The 19,467-nt window shown below is 42.9% G+C and overlaps 1 protein-coding gene and 1 long non-coding RNA gene across 2 annotated transcripts; one reads left to right on the top strand and one right to left on the bottom strand.

Annotated features, from left to right (window-relative positions):
• Window positions 1-93: 93 nt before the first annotated feature.
• Window positions 94-10,563, bottom strand: LOC308335141. Its single transcript, XR_013965985.1, has 4 exons — window positions 10,435-10,563; window positions 9,413-9,503; window positions 3,567-3,702; window positions 94-1,390 (listed from the first exon to the last, which is right to left on the bottom strand). It is a non-coding gene; the product is annotated as an uncharacterized lncRNA (long non-coding RNA).
• A 1,573-nt stretch (window positions 10,564-12,136) lies between these two features.
• On the top strand, window positions 12,137-19,467 carry eif6 (eukaryotic translation initiation factor 6). The gene is made up of 7 exons (XM_080792128.1): window positions 12,137-12,220; window positions 13,905-14,059; window positions 15,188-15,273; window positions 15,386-15,561; window positions 17,371-17,547; window positions 17,900-18,084; window positions 18,571-19,467. The coding sequence occupies exons 2-7, from the start codon at window positions 13,953-13,955 to the stop codon at window positions 18,578-18,580; spliced, it is 741 nt and encodes a 246-aa protein (XP_080648254.1). The 5' UTR covers window positions 12,137-12,220; window positions 13,905-13,952; the 3' UTR covers window positions 18,581-19,467.

The raw sequence follows: 19,467 nt of genomic DNA, 5'->3' as shown, positions 1-19,467 counted from the left end.
TCTTCCTCCTCACGGCGGACACTGGCTGGGCCGCTATCCCACACTGCTCACCCGGGTGCCGTCTACATTCCAGCTGTAAACCATCTGGGTTTTATTAATATTGAAGCAATGAAAAGTATTAACAAGATCTTGTAACTAAATAATAACAATGGATATATTGGGAAACAAGTTAGAAACGGTTAGACCACTGGTGATGATGCTGGGAGGGACATACCATCCTTTAGTGACAGAAAGAGGTAGGTGATGATGCTGGGGTGGACATAACTGAGCTCAAATGGAGGTGAGCTCAAATAGACCGGGAAATTGGTCAGCTGCCTGCTTGAACATGCCAGTGTTGTGCATACAGTCACATAACGCATCGCCCACATAGCGTGGTGTGCATTGGGTGTAAACCTCTCCAGTGTGTCTGCCTTAACTGGCTCGCAGGCTATATATGCATCATAAACGCATGATTTATTGCCAGTCCGTTCACCTTTTTCATAGCTCACTGATCTCACAGTTCGCCACAGTGATAAATGCCTATTGCCAAACACTGTGGATAAAATGCTAGAAACAGCCCTACTACTCGGAGTTCTCGCATGTAATTACACTCACAACAACACATCTGTATGCATGTACAGCCTGTGCACAAAGCATCCCTGTTGTCACTGATAACTGCAAAGATTCTGCAAAAATGGCCTCCTCGATCTATGTGAACTTGCCTTGTAGATCGTTTTGTAGTTTAACTTGTAACTTCCCTGTGCTCCCCCGGGTCTCCTGTGCAAGTAGGCAGGGTGTTGAGATCCGGAACCGGAGGGACTGGATCCAACATTGGGAACAGGAATCGGTTCCATCACATTTGGAACCGTTTCCAGAAGCGGTTTAGTCACACTGTCGGAGGTGGCTATGCAATTACAATACTGGTGGTTCTCGAACTCTTTAAATGTCAAGGACCACTATAACTCTGAGAGTGTACAAATGGACCAGTAAGGGACCCCCTAGGACTCGTCAAAAGGAACCATTAAGTAATTGGACTCTTAGGAGAGAATCGTTAAGGAACCAGAATCGTTAAAAACATGTGCTGAATAGAGAAATATAATTTTGAACTTGGCCACAATTTCTGCATAATAAACATTGTGTCAAAGGTTGTGTCCAACTCCAACCTAGACACAGGAGATAACGGTCTCAATAGGAGTAGCAGGGAGACCAAATACAACCACGTTATATTGTAATTAACATACAGACTGTGCCGCTGCTGTATGATTCCAATCGTAACTTCCCTTGGCGCCATCATCGTCAATGTGTACTAGAACATGGTTTTAGTACCAGTTGGTGCATGTGATCATGAAACTCATGTCGTCCACCTTGCGGTCACCCATCTTGCGTTGGGGCAGCTCTCCCGCGGATTCTCCTGTGGGGGGGGGGGAGGGGGAGAGAGAGAGAGAGAGAGAGAGAGGGAGAGAGAGATACATTACTAAAATATTCAAAACAACCATTTGCAATTATAATGAAAGATTAAGAACATGCATAACAGTTGGCATTGCTTTGTGGCTGCAATGGTAAATCATTCCACATAAAATCTGAATTATTAAACAAGCCAGCCTCAAACTGTCTGGAATTTAATTCAATACTAAACCTGGGATACCAGAGAGAGAGAGAGAGAGAGAGAGAGAGAGAGAGAGAGAGAGAGACATACCTTTGAATATTTACTGCAGTACACAAGTTAAAAACGGCAAATGGATTAAATGCAACAAAGCCAAAGGCTTGTTTCCATTGTGGTCGTGGTCCATTAAAACATTCAACACTCAAACAAGACGGGACAGAAGATATAAAATGTAAAAATATACAGTTTAAAACAATTCATGATCCAAACATAGAAAGGAGGTGCGGGGCCAGCCAGTTGGGGAAACCAATTCAGCGAAGACCAATTAGAACAGCTCTGCTCTTGCATTCCTGTCTCTCCTCAGTCAACTATCTTGGGTCTGAATAACCCTCTTAAGACCTGAGGCTGATTCTACAAATGCCTTCTAGAAATCTGTTCTGTTCTAAATTAGCAGATCACAGTGCAGCGAGAAGTGGCACGCTGTGAGCTTGTATATCTGCTATTTTTGGAATGGCCAATGCAAAAATCTAACATGACAGATACTTTCCCGGTTTTTAATGAGATACAGCACAGATGTCCCAAATACGTCATTTTAGATGACAAACTCAGAGTTACATCAGAGACAACGGTACGCAATGTACCCCAAGATACATTTGGGAACATCTTGTGGTTTAGGCTGTCGGATAAAGATATTCACTGTTAATCCTGAAGGACGTGAAGGGTAGACGGCAACACATGCACACAATCACGCTCTCGCACGTGCAAACGCAATTACGCACACACACACACACACACGCACGCAGCCACGCACACGCACACGCACACACACACACACACACACACACACACACACACACACACACACAGTGACACACACCACTTGCTTTTTTTCATCGGTGCAGGGAATCAAAATCCCCAAAAGATCCAATTCCATTGGAGCAAAAAGAATAAGACAATTGCCGCACACACACACTTTGCATTGATTTGTACACAAAAAAGGTTGACGTTTCGGTCACAAGGTCACTTTTCTCTTTTTGCTTTGGAATTTGATCTGTGTGGATTGGGTTTCCCTGGTCAACTGCTGCAACCACAAAAGACACAAAGCAAGTTGGACGTTGCGTTCTACTTATCTAATCGTGCTGGATGTGCCGTGATCTCTGGATCGATGAAACATTTGATGGGTGGCGACCAGCAGTGGTGGAAACAGTACTTTACAGAAACATCTCTAAAAGAGAAAACCAGCACTCACGGAAGGCACTTTTAATTGATTGAATGGTTGGCATGGTACACCGAACGCGTTGTGGCATTCAAGCCTTCATCAGCGTTGTCTGCTGGAGACACCAGCAGACCAGTGTCACATTTTATAGTCTTCCTAGGTGAGACAACTTCCTCTGTCCCGTGTCTGTCTCGTTAAAACGAGAGTTCCGTGAGTGCTGGTTTTGTCTTTCAGAGATTTTTCTGTAAAGTTACTTACCCGATCTGGCACCCGGTAAAAATGCTCAGAGTTTGAGACTAGTCGGAGTTGTGCTACTACCTTGACAAGATCACAGGTATCCAACAAGTTGCACATAATGAAAACTTGTTTGAACAAACACCCCATTGCGGTTAGAACTGCAGACTGTAATCTGAAGACTCACCTCTTCAGACTCCACCTTAGCCCGTAGCACTAGCCTTAGCCTTGACAACCTTTCAGGCTTATGCAAAGGCTAAAATGTAATTTAAATGTAATAATGTTATGTAGATAGATGGCAGGTCCTTGTACAGATTATTATTATTTTTTTGTTTTGTTTAGTTTTTTCCCTTTCTCTATATTATACTGTTTAGACATGATGATATTGTTATGGTCCCAGATAACTCTGGATTAAGAGCATCTGCTAAATGCCTAAATTGTAAACATCGATCTATTTTCAAGAGCGAAACGTTGCTGCCTGGAACCAGTGGATTAACCATTAACCGATTGAAGCGATGTCCCCTTGGCTTTCACCTTGAGATGCAGCCTCTCCTGTGGAACTCTGTGGGGGTGTCTTTGCAGGTGTCTCCTCCACCTCCCCCTGCAGCTGCTCTGTGCCCCTCGCTCTCCCTGCATTATTAGAGGCACTCATGGATGCACTGAGTCACACCTGGTTGGAAATATACACATGAAAGCATAAGTATTTGCACTGTGTGAGCTTTACTTTGTCAGGCATTCCACATTTTGGTGAATGACACTTCCTTTCTATGAGAAATTGCATTGTGGTTTCAGGTGAATTCGGAAAGAAACCAGTGATTTACATATTTTTATCGTAATGAATGGTCCACGAGTGTCTGGCAATCCACATTTTGGTACCACCCATCCGAGTGTTTTGGCTGTGGGTGTCACTCACTTTGTAGGTAGCTTGACATGTTTGAGGTATATTGAGGGCACTTTGACTATCTTAATACCACCAATCCCATTGTTCTCTTTGCCCCCCCCCCCCCCCCCCCCCCCTCTCTCTCTCTCTCTCAAAAAGAAGAATGACATCACTAAAGTTTTGTTAACTTGCCCTGTTAACTAGCTGTTGTTTTTGCAAAGAGGAAATAAGCTTGACTCCTGCAGGCTTGCTATACTTGTTATGACGTTGCTTTATGGTATGAACAGCTACGTTAATTGGAAGGGTTTCCTGGAACAGCCCTTGGGTTTGTAAACTTGGGGAAATACCAATACCTCATCTCTCTCTCTCCTCTCTCTCTCTCTGCTCGCGTACTCTCACCTGGACTAAAAGTACAGTTTAAACTAGAAACTAGAACGTGTGGTTGCACTGACGCGAGGAATTTACCGTGGAATTGTGATGTCATGTGAAGCATGACAAAAGCGTATGAAACATGACCAAAAGCTTCACTTTTCTGTTGTGCAAAAGTTAACAAAAAGCAGGTTCTTGTTGCTGGCAATAAAGGATTCTCGGACCGAGAACAATAGTGTGTTGCCTATAGCAACCACACTAATTAGAGGCCAGTAATAATGGGTGAATTATTAAACCGCTGCCAGACATCTGTTAATGTAAAATCCTTCTTACAGTCTAGACTAGAGTCAACAACACTGAACTGTGGGACTGGCCGTAGGATATGCATTAATAAAATATCAAATATTTGAGTTTAGTTTGAAGCCGGCCGAAATCTGTCTTGCCAGACAGACACAATAACAGCGTTAAAAGATTAACGCCTCACTTGTTGCTGGCGGAGATTAATCAAGACAAAGTTCATGGTAAAATAAAACACAAAGTGATGATTCAAAGGGCAGTGAAACATTAAAGTGACTCCAAGAGTGTGGATTAACAGGGTGTTGGTGTAGGTCTAGTTCTATCATCTAGGCCAGTATTTCTCAAACTTTTTTAAACGCCGAAATTAATATATATTTAAATGTTTTGTGCCAGTGACTGGACGAGAAAATATTTGTCTTAACAACAAAAAAAAACTGATTTTTTTTAAGATTTTCAAAAATACTTGTACGATCTGCTATTTTTTTTAATGTTGAAATAAAGTGCTTAGAACACAAATCTTCTACTCAGAATAAGAATCAGCTTTACAGGTAAAAAAGTGGGTGAATTTCGTTTTTGTGCATAGTAGTAAAAACAAAGAAAGGGAAAGAAAGCTTTTACCAAAAAAGGTTCAATCTTTCAAATCACAAATGGTACAACAAAATGGTCTTTTAGCTTTTTCCCCAAAAAGACATATTTATACATATAGTACCTCAACCTGAGATAAAATATACCTCCTCTGTCTAGTTGGAATGTTTCTAATCTCATTTTCTAGATCATATATTTTTGGGTTGAGGGAATGTATACAGAAATCACACTGGGCAAGTCAGGTGAATATCATCAATATCGGGCAGAAACCTCTTATCTCCATATTTTTACTTTTGTATTGTATGTTGCGTGTGGCCATGACATCACTCACACACACACACACACACACACATACTCAGTCATTCAATCATTGTCTGTGCTAACTCTCTGTCTCTCCTCCCCACTAAGACTGACACACCCAGACTGGCATACCTGCAGCAGATTCCCCTAATTGTCATCTGCTGCAGCCCTCTCTATAAAAGCCAGCCAGCTCAGTGTCATGGGAGACACAGACCCAGCAACATCTCAGTCACACCATGTCAGTACTTGTTTTGAGTTTACTTTAATTTACTTTAGTTTGGCCTGGGGATGACCAGCAGTCTTTGTTTTCGTTGTTAGTACTAGTTGGTTGTAAGTTAGGCGGGGGGGAACGGCTTCGACGTCCCTACAGGGGGTGGCCTGGCCCTCCCCTCATTCTCCTGTGTTTGCCGGCATCTCCAGGTCTCCCTCTATTCTTCTAAGTTGGTAAAGTACCGCTGAAACTTATGTATTGTTTAATATTTTGGTTGCTCACATGTTTCCAGTAATTTGATCCCTGTGGGGAAGTTTGGTTAATAAAAACCGTCAAACTTGTGATTTCGTGATGTCCTTCATTTATGTTGAGTTCTCCAATTCGAGCCACTTGTGTTATTTATGCACTTTGCTTGGAGACCGCAACATGTAAATGAATGTCCTACTTTAATTGTCATACTACAGCATCACACACAAGTGTATAGCCTATAGCCCACCGCGTTTTTAGCTTGTAGATCGGCAATGCTTTGCTACTTTTGGATTAGAAAATCATGAAAAGTAGCAGTTCTGTTTCGACCCGACAGAGACGATATGGAGGGGAGAGGCGTATCGTTTCTCAGCACCCCCAAAAAAATACATCTCTAATATGCAGACAGGAGTGTGTGTGGAGGAGAGTCGGCACGGTGCACAAACCATCCATCATCCTATACACAGCTGGTTCCACCTCCACTTTACCGGATCAAAGCTTCCGAGCTAAAGGCCAGACGGACCGTTTGACCGCCGGGCACACATTCCACCATGCCACCTTTAATAAACAATCTCTTCTTCTCAGCCCTTAGCACTGGCTCATGTGCAGTGGGGGAAGGAGTACTGACGGTTTTTCTTTTACTTATACAAGGCAAGGTATATATATACAAGGTCATAGCGCGTCACCTTGTGCGGTGCTATGAGCTGTATATGTTGGGGGTTTTTTAATCGTAAAGGTTTTGAAAATCTTTGAATATATATATTATTATTTTTAAAGTGAATTGTTTTTACTCAAATCTTTGCTTCTGCCTGGAACAAAATAATTTTAGACGGAGGTCCGCGGCCAAATACATAATAATAATAATTTTGGGGGTCCTTGAGAACCACGTTTGAGAACCACTGGTATTAATAAACGTTTGAGAAGCACTGATATAGGCTACAGTACGTATGTAGCAACATACGTTTTTCATAAAATTGTTTATGATGTAGAAGCATTTTGTTGAATCGGCCTCGGGTTAACCCATTAAAACCGGGAGAGCATCCATTGCTGTCTATTTTTGAACATTTTTGAAACTTTTTGAATTGTTTTTGTTGAACACAAATCTTCTCCTCCGAGGGGCCCTGGCACAAAAGAAATACATATTGTCACGGAGCAGCCCTTGACCATTGGCCAACTTCACACATATCATTTTTGGCATCCTTGGCACCCAAACGTTTGAGAACTACTGAAGAAAGTACTTTCCACCAGTGCCGTTTGACCACTGGGCAGATTCTACGGAACCACCTTCACTAAAACAACCCTGGCAACTGTGTCTTACACAGTGTCATTGTCCCTGGTGACACAACTGTGTCTTACACAGTGTCATTGTCCCTGGTGACACAACTGTGTCTTACACAGTGTCATTGTCCCTGGTGACACAACTGTGTCTTACACAGTGTCATTGTCCCTGGTGACACAACTGTGTCTTACACAGTGTCATTGTCCCTGGTGACACAACTGTGTCTTACACAGTGTCATTGTCCCTGGTGACACAACTGTGTCTTACACAGTGTCATTGTCCCTGGTGACACAACTGTGTCTTACACAGTGTCATTGTCCCTGGTGACACAATCACTCTGATGGAGAGGAAACAGCTGATGACAATCTGACTTTGACTTTCACCTCGAAAAGGACACACTAAAATGTGTGCAGATCCTAGAGATACATTTGATTACATTTCAGAGAGGGGGAGAGAGGGGGGGGGGTAGATGGAGACAGAAGACATCAACCAATGACAGACAGGAACACCTAGACAGAGAGAATGACAGACAGGGTTTCCAGACCGGCCAGCGTCTTTTCCAGGTTTTTAGCTGGAAAAGACGCTCCTCCCATGCGGCTGAATGCTGCGACGGCCAGATTCCCGGAAACGCTTGCCCCCACGGCAGTCATCCACGTGGGTGGAGCTTAATTTCCATCCACCAGCTGTCTAAAAACCCGGAAAAGAAGCTGGGAGACAGCAGAAAACATCCGCGGCTGTCTGGTAGGTCTGGCAACAGCTAGAGACAGACAGACAGAAAGATAAAGCGAGAGACAGAAAGAGCGTGAGTGAGAGAGAAAGAGATGGGTGGGGGATCACAGTCGGATCACAGCACAGTTAAACCTGAATTATACTGAAAACATTGGATCTACAAGCTCACAGACACAGACAGCACGGTGAGCTTGTAGATCGGCTATTTTGGGTGCTGAATCGGGCCTCACCATCACACGGGGGACATATTAATGAATCCCTTCTGGAATGACCCATCCAGGATCACAACAACACCACTATAGTCACCAATCCAATGCAACAAACATAAGCAGTTTAGCGGACGGGCACGTTTGATGGGATCATCTCACTCTGCTGAACACATTCACTAATAAATGAGAACAGCTGGGTGAGTCACACAAGCTTTCCTGTCAGTCTGAATACGGTACACGGTACGGGTAATTTGACGTGAGAGACAGCCATCCTCCTCACCAGGGTTACCAAGTCTGCCTATTATTTAGAAGCGACTTTGGACTTTTTTTCCTGTAAAGTATCTTGCAAATATTGGAGGCACAAAGGGAAAAGGGCCTGACCACTGTAGTTGCAGTTTGCAATATGTTGTTTAACAAACCTCAACATTAATCTTAAATATGTTATATTGTAGCAGCTAGATGTAATATTATAGACTAGAGTGAGCTGAAACTTATGACAGAACTTGCGGTTTTTAAAGTATAATTACCAGGTAAATGATGTTCCAAACAAAAATAGATAAATAAAATGTGATAATTTTTTTCTGGCTGATATTATGTAACATTTAGTTTTATAACATTTACGTTTATTTAGACGGGACAGCGCATATTCATGAACACCACACATAAAATGCCATGTAAATACACCAGATTTAGCAAGAATGAAAATTTCCATCCGTATAGTCCCCATACAGAAAACAAGCAACAATACAACAAAAGAGTATAAGATGAATATAACTAAAGGGGCTCAAACAGAAGAGAAAAAACAACAGTAAAAAGGCCTAGTTTTGACCTAAAATACAAGACACACGTCGTTGAGGAATTGGGATAATGTGTTTGGGATAATGTGTTTAGATTTTGTGTAATTTTGTAAGAGTATAGGCATTGTTTTTAGTTGTATTTTCTTTCTCAAATGTGGACTGCGGAATAAAACTCATGTCTGAGAGAGAGAACAGCACGGAATAATGAGGCCAGGCACCTTAAATGACCCAAATGTGACTCATACAGAGTTCCAGACACTTAAAGAGAATCACGACAAGGTGGTTTATCTCCTCCACAGTTACCTGAACAACACAAGTCACAGCCAGAGAGCGAGGGAGAGAGAGAGAGAGAGAGAGAGAGAGAGAGAGAGAGAGAGAGAGAGAGAGAGGCAGGCTAAATATAACGCTCTGTCGCTCTCTTTCTGAGAGACTGTTTTGTTTTGTTTTGTTTTGATTCGATTCGATTGCTTCTTCTTACCTCCGGTGCTGCCCTCTTGTGAGAGGACTGAGCCAAAACCGAAGCCGTCTTGTTGTCGCCGACTGAAGGCTCACCAGAATAAGCACAACATCTGCATGTGAAATGTGAAAGAAAGGTCTTGTTCAGATTCTTGGAAAGAATGTGGAGTAACCCTTTGACATATAGGGATATATCTGGCCATGAGAACTAATACTTAAACTTATATAATGTAGCAACTTGTGTGTCAATTCAATCACTTTCAAATACATTTTGATTTACTTTAATTAGACAGAGTTGCCCTCAGTTCAAGACAATCTCATCTGACAGTGAATTGACCGCCAATAGGCTACTGTTGCATCCTCATATGTTATGAATCCACTAATCAAGTATGTGTATCATGTGGAATCACAAAGGTTACAGGTGATCAGTTTATGTTTACAGTATACCATACTAAAGTGGTTATTGGGAGGGTTCCAGGGCACCCCTCCTTGGATTTGTCTAGAGTGATATCACTGATATCTCATATTCATATACTGTAGCCCAGGGCGTTTGTGAGAGCACCAGACCCTCTCATCATTAACCACTTAACCACATATTATTATTATTATTATTATTATTATTATTTGAACCCCAGCATCATGTTCTGGGGAAACATTTGATTAAAAAAAAATTGCAGATCTATAAGCTCTAGACTAGAGAGTCAATTCAGGTCCAGTTTACTATAAGTTTAGAGGGTTTGACTGGTTCAAATATATATTGTCTGCATGCGTGGTACGGTGGTAATAGTTATAATAAGTTCAATAACAAGCGTGACTTCACTTCAAGTCAATGGCCATAATAATAAAACAGAGAGGAGAGAAGAGAAGAGAAGAGAAGAGAAGAGAAGAGAAGAGAAGAGAAGAGAACGCTTTTTATTGCCCCCAATCCATGCCCCATCGGTCGCAGCCATGGTTCACATGACGCTCGTACTAGATTATGACAGGCAGTCTGAGTCATGATGTTTCCGACCAAATCGGTCGGTGTGTTACAAACATTAATGTTACCCCATGCAGTCGGTCGACCCCCACGCAGGTCTCTCTCTGTTTCTCAGGGTGTTTCTAGGCAGAACAGCCCGTGTTGACAGCCAGTCAGTCCGGTCCAGCGGCCACTAGTCCCGCTCCAGCCCTCCTGTCTCCTGCCTCCCAAAGATGCTTCATTTGTGGAAGATACGCCATCACACACTTCGCCACTGACTTCGTTCAGATCTCGCGAGCGAACGTCCTCCTGATTCCTGCTGTGCTGAACATGAGAGCTGAACGCAACCTGACGCGAGGGTGCGTTTCTGCTGTGGCAGAGAAAGCATATTTCTAATTTCTCCCAAAACATGTATAGCCTTAGCCTATATACAGATACAGTAGGGCCTTACAGTCACTTTGGATTTTATTAAGTCTGTTACATTACTATATTTCAAATATATTTTGGAAACTGTTAATAAATACAATCAATCAATCAATCAATCAATCAATCAATCAATCAATCAATCAAAAAACAGGTGCCCAGATGTCCCACCTATCCAGGCTATCCTGTATGTAGTATGTGTGTACTATCATGATAGTATACACACACATGGATATTATTAATATCCATAGTGTGTAATGTGTATCCCAATTCCCAATATTTAGACGGCGTGTCTTGCTTTTCTATTGTTTATCTTGGGCTCTCCCCCCTCCCCTCCCTGTTGCAGTGACGCCACGCGGACCGCCAGCGAATGGGAAAGTGTCAACAAACTAAAGACGTCACGCACGCGGGCAATCCGCGGCGTGATTGGACGAAGAATCCGAAGAATCCAATAAAGGAGGGGAGGGAGATGCAGGTGCGCGCGCAGGTTGTTGCTATGCAGGGTTTTTTTTGTTTGAAAAGCATGAATGAAGTGAGAGGCTTCTCCAGTTGTTTTCCTTGCACGCACGCACGCACACACACACACACACACACACACACACACACACACACACACACACACACACACACACACACACACACACACACACACACACCTGTGGGCTGTTTTATTTCTCATATCAGTCAGAAACAGGCATTGCAATTAACAGAGTAAAGGCCATAATATAGCCTACAGTGTTACAGTAACTTACAGGGTCCCTCTATATTTCCTGGGGTCCAATGTGGACAAATACATTTAGGGGTCCTTGACAATAAAGGTTTGAGAAATGAGAACAACTGGGCATGTGGATGCGGTGGTATACATTTATCTCTCTCTCTCACACACACACACACACACACACACACACACACACACACACACACACACACACACACACACACACACACACACACACACACACACACACTTTTGATTGAAATATTTATTAACAGTTTGCAGAATTACAGTACATTTCAAGCACAAACTCAATACAAAGACTGTTAACTGTGAGTGGACGACCCAATTAAGCATTACACTTGTTTACAACAGGGTCCACATTGTTCAATTCATCAAAAACACACACACACACACACACACACACACACACACACACACACACACACACACACACACACACACACACACACACACACACACACACACACACACACACACACACACACACACACACACACACACACACACACACACACAGACCACCACAACACTTGTCTCCTATGACAACCAACTAGCCAATCAGAGAGTCGCGGCCGTCTGGAGATGGGACCCTATTCGACGTGCGTCATGACGTTGATGATGCTGCCGATGCGGAAGTGAACACGTGAGAAGGAATCACGCATGTAAAGAAAAAGAAGGAGGCCGCGCCGAAGCAACCTTCTCTCCTTCCTCAGGTAAATATACCGCTGTCTGAGCACATTTTACGAATACAGATAAATAAGGAGTACCCGCGGTTGCGTCCTAACGTCTCCGTGCGTCCATTTTGATCAGTGAATGTCTAGTAAAGTGTGGTGGAACTCTGGTAAAGCTCGCTAACCAGATAGCCCTAGTGTCTGTTGGGCACGTTCCATAACTGCTGCCTGCAATGACTTTCTTATCACTCACTAATGATGTCACTAATACTATCATTTTACTTGAAAGTTACAAATATTTGCCATTAATGAATGGCCCAGTCGTGTTTTTGTTTTGGCTTTGAACATTGGAATTTCTGCATGGCTTTTTAGCTATGCTTTTTAGGCGGCTTCGTAAACAATTGCACATGGCAGATAGTAGCCTCATTCATATAGCAAGCATCATTGCCTAAGTCATATATTTTCTGAGGTTTTGGGATTTTTTTATAATAAACCACTGGCAATTAGATAGGGATTTATTTCTGCCTAATACTCTCCTTACACTGCTGATTCACCCTGCCTTTTTGTCAGATTTAGTATTGACCTGTACAAACTGTTAATATACATTTCAATAAATCAATCTATGTCCTCAGCCTATCAGAATGCTTGCTAATAAATTGCTATAGTCAAATCATTTCTAATGACTTGGGCTGGATAGAAACTTGGGGATTTTTGAAACAAGCATTCTGCTAGGCTGAGGACATGGACAATAAAGCAGGGTGAAGCAGCAGTATTGTATACATTTTATTTTGTATAGCACCTTTTATACAGAGTTGCAGTTCAAAGTGCTTCACAGTCAGGATGGAAATCAAATACTTTACAGTTGGGTCATAAGTTAACATATCATACACAATGCAAGACACAGAATATGCCTAAAATCATGGACATAAAAAAAAAATAGGAATAAAACGTCAAGCATAGTGTTAGAGCGTTAGTAATTTAAAACATTTGTTGAGAAAATAAACTAAATGCTGGGGAACCCTAGCCGCAATTTGCAACTCTAGATTATAATGGGATGAATCTAGAGTTGCAATACCGTCCATTGACTCACCATTCATCCAATTTGCATCTGCGATCTGCTTTTATTAAATTACGTTAAACTCACCAACATTGCAGCTGTAGGCCAAGCTTGAATTATCCTCTTTCAATCTGCAAAGCTTTTGTTTCATAAAAATCCACCATAGACATGTCATGAGCTACTTTCTGTCCAAAATATTGAAAGCATAATTCTGAGCTACAATTTGTGTGGGAGAGCGCTTGTTTAATAGAACACTGTGTGTGAGGGGCGTCTTTACACCTGCGCAGGTTCTATCATCATACATCACATTCCGTGCTCAGCCAATCAAATGTCATTCGGCCACACACGCAAATGGCATTCGTCTAAACTTTTCTGCCCTCACTTTTATCCTCAATATGTATTTTGCTCAGCCAATCAAATCATCGCTATGGCGTGATCAGCCAATCATCAGCCATTGTTTGTGTTCACACAAACCCTGAAAGCTGGGCATAGGAGGGGCTAGCGCTAGTGCCCCTCAAAAAGAGTCGAGACCAGGCAGATTATGTACTATTTGTGACCATCCTAAGTTGTTGTTGGCTTGTAGATCTGTTCTTTTTGGCAAGATGATGTATAGACCCGGGCCAGGCATCTTGCTTAGTTGCTTACCCCAATTCTCCATCTCCATTTCAGGATCATAAAATACAGTTCACTGCTGCAGAGTTCATCATCGACATCATCATGGCGGTTAGAGCTGCGTTTGAGAAGAACAACGAGATCGGATGCTTCGCTAAGCTCACCAATACCTACTGTCTGGTGGCCATAGGAGGCTCTGAGAACTTCTACAGGTGAACGAGTGATACGGTCACATTTCTGGACGATTTAGTCTCTATAATGTCATGGGTCTTCAACAGGGGGGCTAGCTGGGAACTCTAGGGCAGTGTCTTTCTCTGACCCCCAGAAGAGAATATGTATTTTTTATATTCAAGCAAACCTTTTTAACTAAAATCTTAGCTTCTGGTCGACACTGCCTACTGCCTAGTGCCTCATACGAAATATTTTGAGATGGCGGTCTGCGTCGTATAATTTGTGCCGTCCTCCTTGATATGAAAAAGCTTGAGCACCACGCATTTGTAGAATTGTCCTCAGGCCAATTTGCATTAAAAGTTCCTTGCATACAACTCATATACTTGGCAATAAGTCGATTCTGATCAACGTTGGCCCTTAAGCTCCAGTTAGCTAAGCTTATATTCCTGCTGCTCTGTCAGTAATATTGTTGGCAGCGTCTTTAGGAGAGCTGTCAAGCGTGACGCGTGAAGATTGGATTTTGTGAGCACATAATGCTGTGCTGGTAACTTTCAAGTTACAATTGTAATGCCCTGCACCTATCTCCATCTTCATTAAAACCAGCCATTAATGTAAAAGAACACCCCGTGGGGTACTTAATCCTACTTCAGATGAATCCCACTTTAGATTAAAGTAATGTATTATTATGCAGCCATTGCTGACAAGGCAGAGGACAGGAGATTGCCAAAGAGGTCGGTCAAGTGGATTTCTTTTTCCATTGTCTGGTAGCTTGCAAGACAAGAGTTGCTGCCAGCGTGATTTTCAAAACTATTCCATTCTGTGGTGGGTGTACGTAAGCCAGAAATCCTTATCTGTGATGATGGGATTCATTTGTTATTAACTACATGTTAATAATGTGAGGCAACAGGCATTTTCATATATGGCACGATTTATATGTACCAGCTGCCTTAAATAAAAGGGGGGGCCTCAGCTTTTAGCCCGTAGGAATACACGCATAGACAGTAGACACCCTCCCCGCCTGGCTTCCCTCCCTTGAACACCGGCCAATTGTGTTCATATAGAGTTATAGACACTCGACAAAGCCGTGTGCACCCCCCCCCCCCCATGATAGTGTCTTTGATGTGACTGCCCCCTAACATGCTTCTGTACCTGTGTTGTGCTGTTGACAGTGTCTTTGAGGGGGAGCTTTCAGAAACCATACCAGTGGTACATGCCTCCATAGCTGGCTGTCGGATCATAGGGCGGATGTGTGTAGGTGAGTATATGACCCAAGTGATGCGGCAGTGATGATGTAAGACGTCAGTGATCTATTGGCAGTATAAAAATATGTATTTCACAAATCACCTATGATGTGTTATCATCTCCAGGTAACCGTCACGGTCTCCTAGTGCCCAACAACACCACGGACCAGGAGCTCCAACACATAAGGAACTGCCTGCCGGACACGGCCAAGATCCAGAGAGTGGAGGAGAGACTCTCTGCTCTGGGGAACGTCATCGCCTGCAACGACTACGTGGCGCTGGTCCACCCTGACCTGGACAGGGTATGTATGACTTTATATTCAGGGCTGCACATAAGTGCGCATGCGTCGTCAAAATTCATTATGTGCTGTCAATCAAGTGCCGGGAAGCGCTTCTGCGTACCAACAGCTGGGGCCGCCCAGAATGATTATTATGGCAGAATACTAGTAAATTCTGTGGCGAGAGCATTTCCCACTGACTGCCACTCAAAGTAGCTAATCCTGGCCAATCACAGCACGTCTTGCACAAGTGCACTGGCCATTGTGGCTAATCACAGCACGTCCGTACTCAAACGAGGGAGGATTCCATGCTGCTCACTGCTGCGAGGAGGGCGTTGACAGGAGAATAGGAGTTTACTACTGAGAAAACCTGACACAAATGGTTCGGCTTCTCCGTTTCAGATGTGGAGCGAACTAAAAAGTAAAAGTTGTAAAAGGGCTGGATGCTTTGCACTCTCGCCGCTGTGCTTGTGTTTGTTGTCCGGGTGCTGGAGCAAGTTGCTTGTGTGCGATGCCGTCTGCTGCACAACATGAAGCTTATCAACATGACAACAGCGTGTCCCGACATACTGTCCCTTATTATCGTGAAGTCGGATAGTGTACATTGTTTATTTTGCACCGAGGAGCCATGTGTGTCTGACTGTCTGACTCTGTGTCGACTGTGTACATCGCCTCGGCTAAAAACAAAAGGGAAGCCTGACGTATGCTTCGCCGTACGACGTGTCGTATGTTAAACAAATAGCTGATCTGCAAGCTCACAACGTGTCACCTCCGCAACACGTTGAGCTAGTGATCGGCTATAAATTAAAAAAAATAACATTTATCTAAATATTGCTTTGATGCTCATATATCCATAGGAAGTATTAAGAGGTTTGTATTATAGAATATGCATATAGGGCTGGACCACACATGGACCTATAGCTGCATTTTGCAACTCTAGATTATTATTATTAAATAATGGGATGAATCTAGAGTTGCAATACTCTCCTTTGAGTCCCCACTTATCCAATAAATATCGTTTTGCTATAAGTTATTCATGCATCCCTCTTTTATCCATCCGGCGAGACGGGTCGCCGCATTTTGGGAGCACCAACAAACTTCTCCAGGTGCTCCTCTGAGTACTAGACCCAAAAGGTTGTGTGCAGCCCTGTTTATATTATTAACCCATTGAAGGAGTAGTTCACCCAACACAAATGACTTATTTTCAATTTCAATTACACAGACCATGATTTGATTCATTCTTAGATTTTTCATTAATTTCTTTTGATTTTGTCGCATTCCCGAGCCAATAATTTGATGACCGGCTCATCGTTCAGTAGGAGACCTTTTTGAGTCTCCGCTGGTCATCAAATTGTTACATTAAAATATCATGTGAGGTGGACTATAACAAGAATGAGCCAAGAAGCCAAGTAGAGAGTTAAAATCATCTCTTTAGTCCTTCAGTATAATACATTTTTTATTGATAATGCAGGCCTCTCTGGTTTGCTTACTTGCCCTCAACCAAGGTTGCTAGGTATCTTTTTTTTCTTGGTATAGTGATCGGAAATACAGAGCCAGTTTGACACAAATCATGGCATGGCACTTTTCCATTGCATGGAACCGACTCGAGTCTACTTGCCTTCCATCATTTTAGTATCGCCTCCGTCGAGGTTCCAAGTATAGCTAAATGGTGAGGTGAAAATACTAGCAGACTACTGGATTTGGTCACAGAGAATAGAATGCTAGACCCGACGAAGTCGAGTCGAGTTTAGCTCCGTTCTGTGTGAAGAAAAGAGCACCACACTAGAAAAGAAAACATACTCACTGTCACGGTCTCTCCCTCCCTCATGTCAGGAAACGGAGGAGATCCTAGCGGACACCCTGAAGGTGGAGGTGTTTCGTCAGACGGTGGCGGAGCAGGTGCTCGTGGGCTCCTACTGTGCCTTCTCCAACCAGGGTGGGCTGGTCCACCCCAAGACCTCCATAGAGGACCAGGACGAGCTGTCATCACTACTCCAAGTTCCCCTAGTGGTGAGTTGAGTGTGTGAGACCATGCAGTGTCCTGTCCGATACGTTAGTTGTAGTGTGTCTGAGACGGAGATGGGTGTGTGTCGTCCACTGGCTGGCCCACCCACCCACCCATTGGGCAATTGTAGTATTGTTGCTTGTTGCTGGCAGAAACCTCTCCACATTCTAACTTTTTTTAATTTATTTAAATTTATTTTGCTAAATTAAACACCCTACTACTTGATAACCACTACAGCATCACACAAGCTCAGAGTCACTACAAGCGCAACATGTGTCGCTACGGTTCGAGTTTTACTTTGTTGTCCTGAAAAGCTATATACTGTATTTGTCCTCCTCCATTGTCTCCTTCCCACAGGCCGGTACAGTCAACAGAGGCAGCGAGGTGATCGCGGCAGGCATGGTGGTCAACGACTGGTGTGCGTTCTGCGGCCTGGACACCACCAGCACAGAGCTGTCGGTAATCGAGAGCGTCTTCAAGCTGAGTGACGACGCCCAGCCCTCCGCCATCGCCACCACCATGAGAGACTCGCTGATCGACAGGTAAAACCCATGCGGTCCTCTTATTGCTGCAGAAATACACCGTCTGTGGACTTTACTGTGCATGGCATTAGAGGTGCTCCGATCAGGTTTTCTGAGACTGATCAAAAACTGTAAAAGAAAACCCACGTCAAAACGTTCCTGTGTGTGGCGAGGAAGGGGAGAATGTTTAGGCCTGTCATAAAGATGCAAAACGATATTATACTATATATCTGATGGACTTTTACAACACTTAAAAGGTATAAAAAAATCGGTTTCTCCAGATCAGGTAAATTCTCAATCACCGATGTAGTCATTTGGAGTGGAAATCAGACGATCACCGATCGGTGGCAGATAGATCAGAGCACTTCTACATGTCTTTTTCTGTTCACAGCTTCAGCCATATTATAATATCAATGGCTTCATTTGATGCTCTTTACTTTTTTCTGTTGTGAACTTCAAAAAATATTGTACATGTGAACCCTTTGGCCTTCTTCTCGCCCTTTTCAGCCTGACATAAACAGTGCCCACTGCCCTGGCGTTGGAAGATTTGTGCAGTGTCTGCCCAGGTCTGAGAGATGGATGCCAACAACAAGCTGCTGGACCTGGACTTGGGACCTAAACATGTCAAACTTCCATTGCATGATGGGGTCACTTGCCAAAATGTCTGGCAAGTGACACCATCACACTGCCATATCAAAAACCCACAATCCAATCCATGGACCATGGACCACTTCTTCCGGCATGCTTCCGGAAATGAAAGTCTTTGAAGATGACGATGAATCATCCATTCATTTATATTTTCAAAAATGTAATGCATATAAAAAACCTGCATTTGTCAATTATTAAAATAATCCAAATTATTAGAATAATCCAAATTAATCTATAGAATAATTGCTACGAAATTATCATTAGGGTTCTTATAAGTTTCTCCTCTTGATGGGCTTACGGCAAATGCACCAAGTTAAGTACTTGGCATATTTGAGGTATGAAAAAAATATATAATCATATGATGTGCTTTGATAATTGAAGTGAACGGTGCAGTCTGTGGAGCAGTCAAATCGCTATCATAAATGACTTTGTCTATTTTTAGAGGTAAAAAAATACATTTGTTGGCTAAATGTTGGTGGGAAAAAAACCCCGGAATGGTTTCCTTAATGGTGTGAATTCCAAACAGAAACTCTGCATTCGGTTATGTGCAGTCTGGGCAAATGTAGAATGTTTTTGTTTTGTTTTTTATGTCAAGTCTTTGTCATTGGCTGAAATGGAAGCTTTGCCTGGGGAACTCTTACAGGGATGAGATAAATGAGCATCAAGCCTCTCCTGGCTCGCTCATCCATGCATTCATGTGTCTTTTCATTCATCACCAGATGCAATAAATGTTTGTTCTTTTGTTTTCTTGGTAAA

This window comes from Protomyctophum bolini (genome assembly GCF_963924005.1).
Source record: "Protomyctophum bolini genome assembly, chromosome: 2".
NCBI classification, from domain to species: domain Eukaryota; kingdom Metazoa; phylum Chordata; class Actinopteri; order Myctophiformes; family Myctophidae; genus Protomyctophum; species Protomyctophum bolini.
This window is presented reverse-complemented; position numbering and strand designations above follow the sequence as displayed.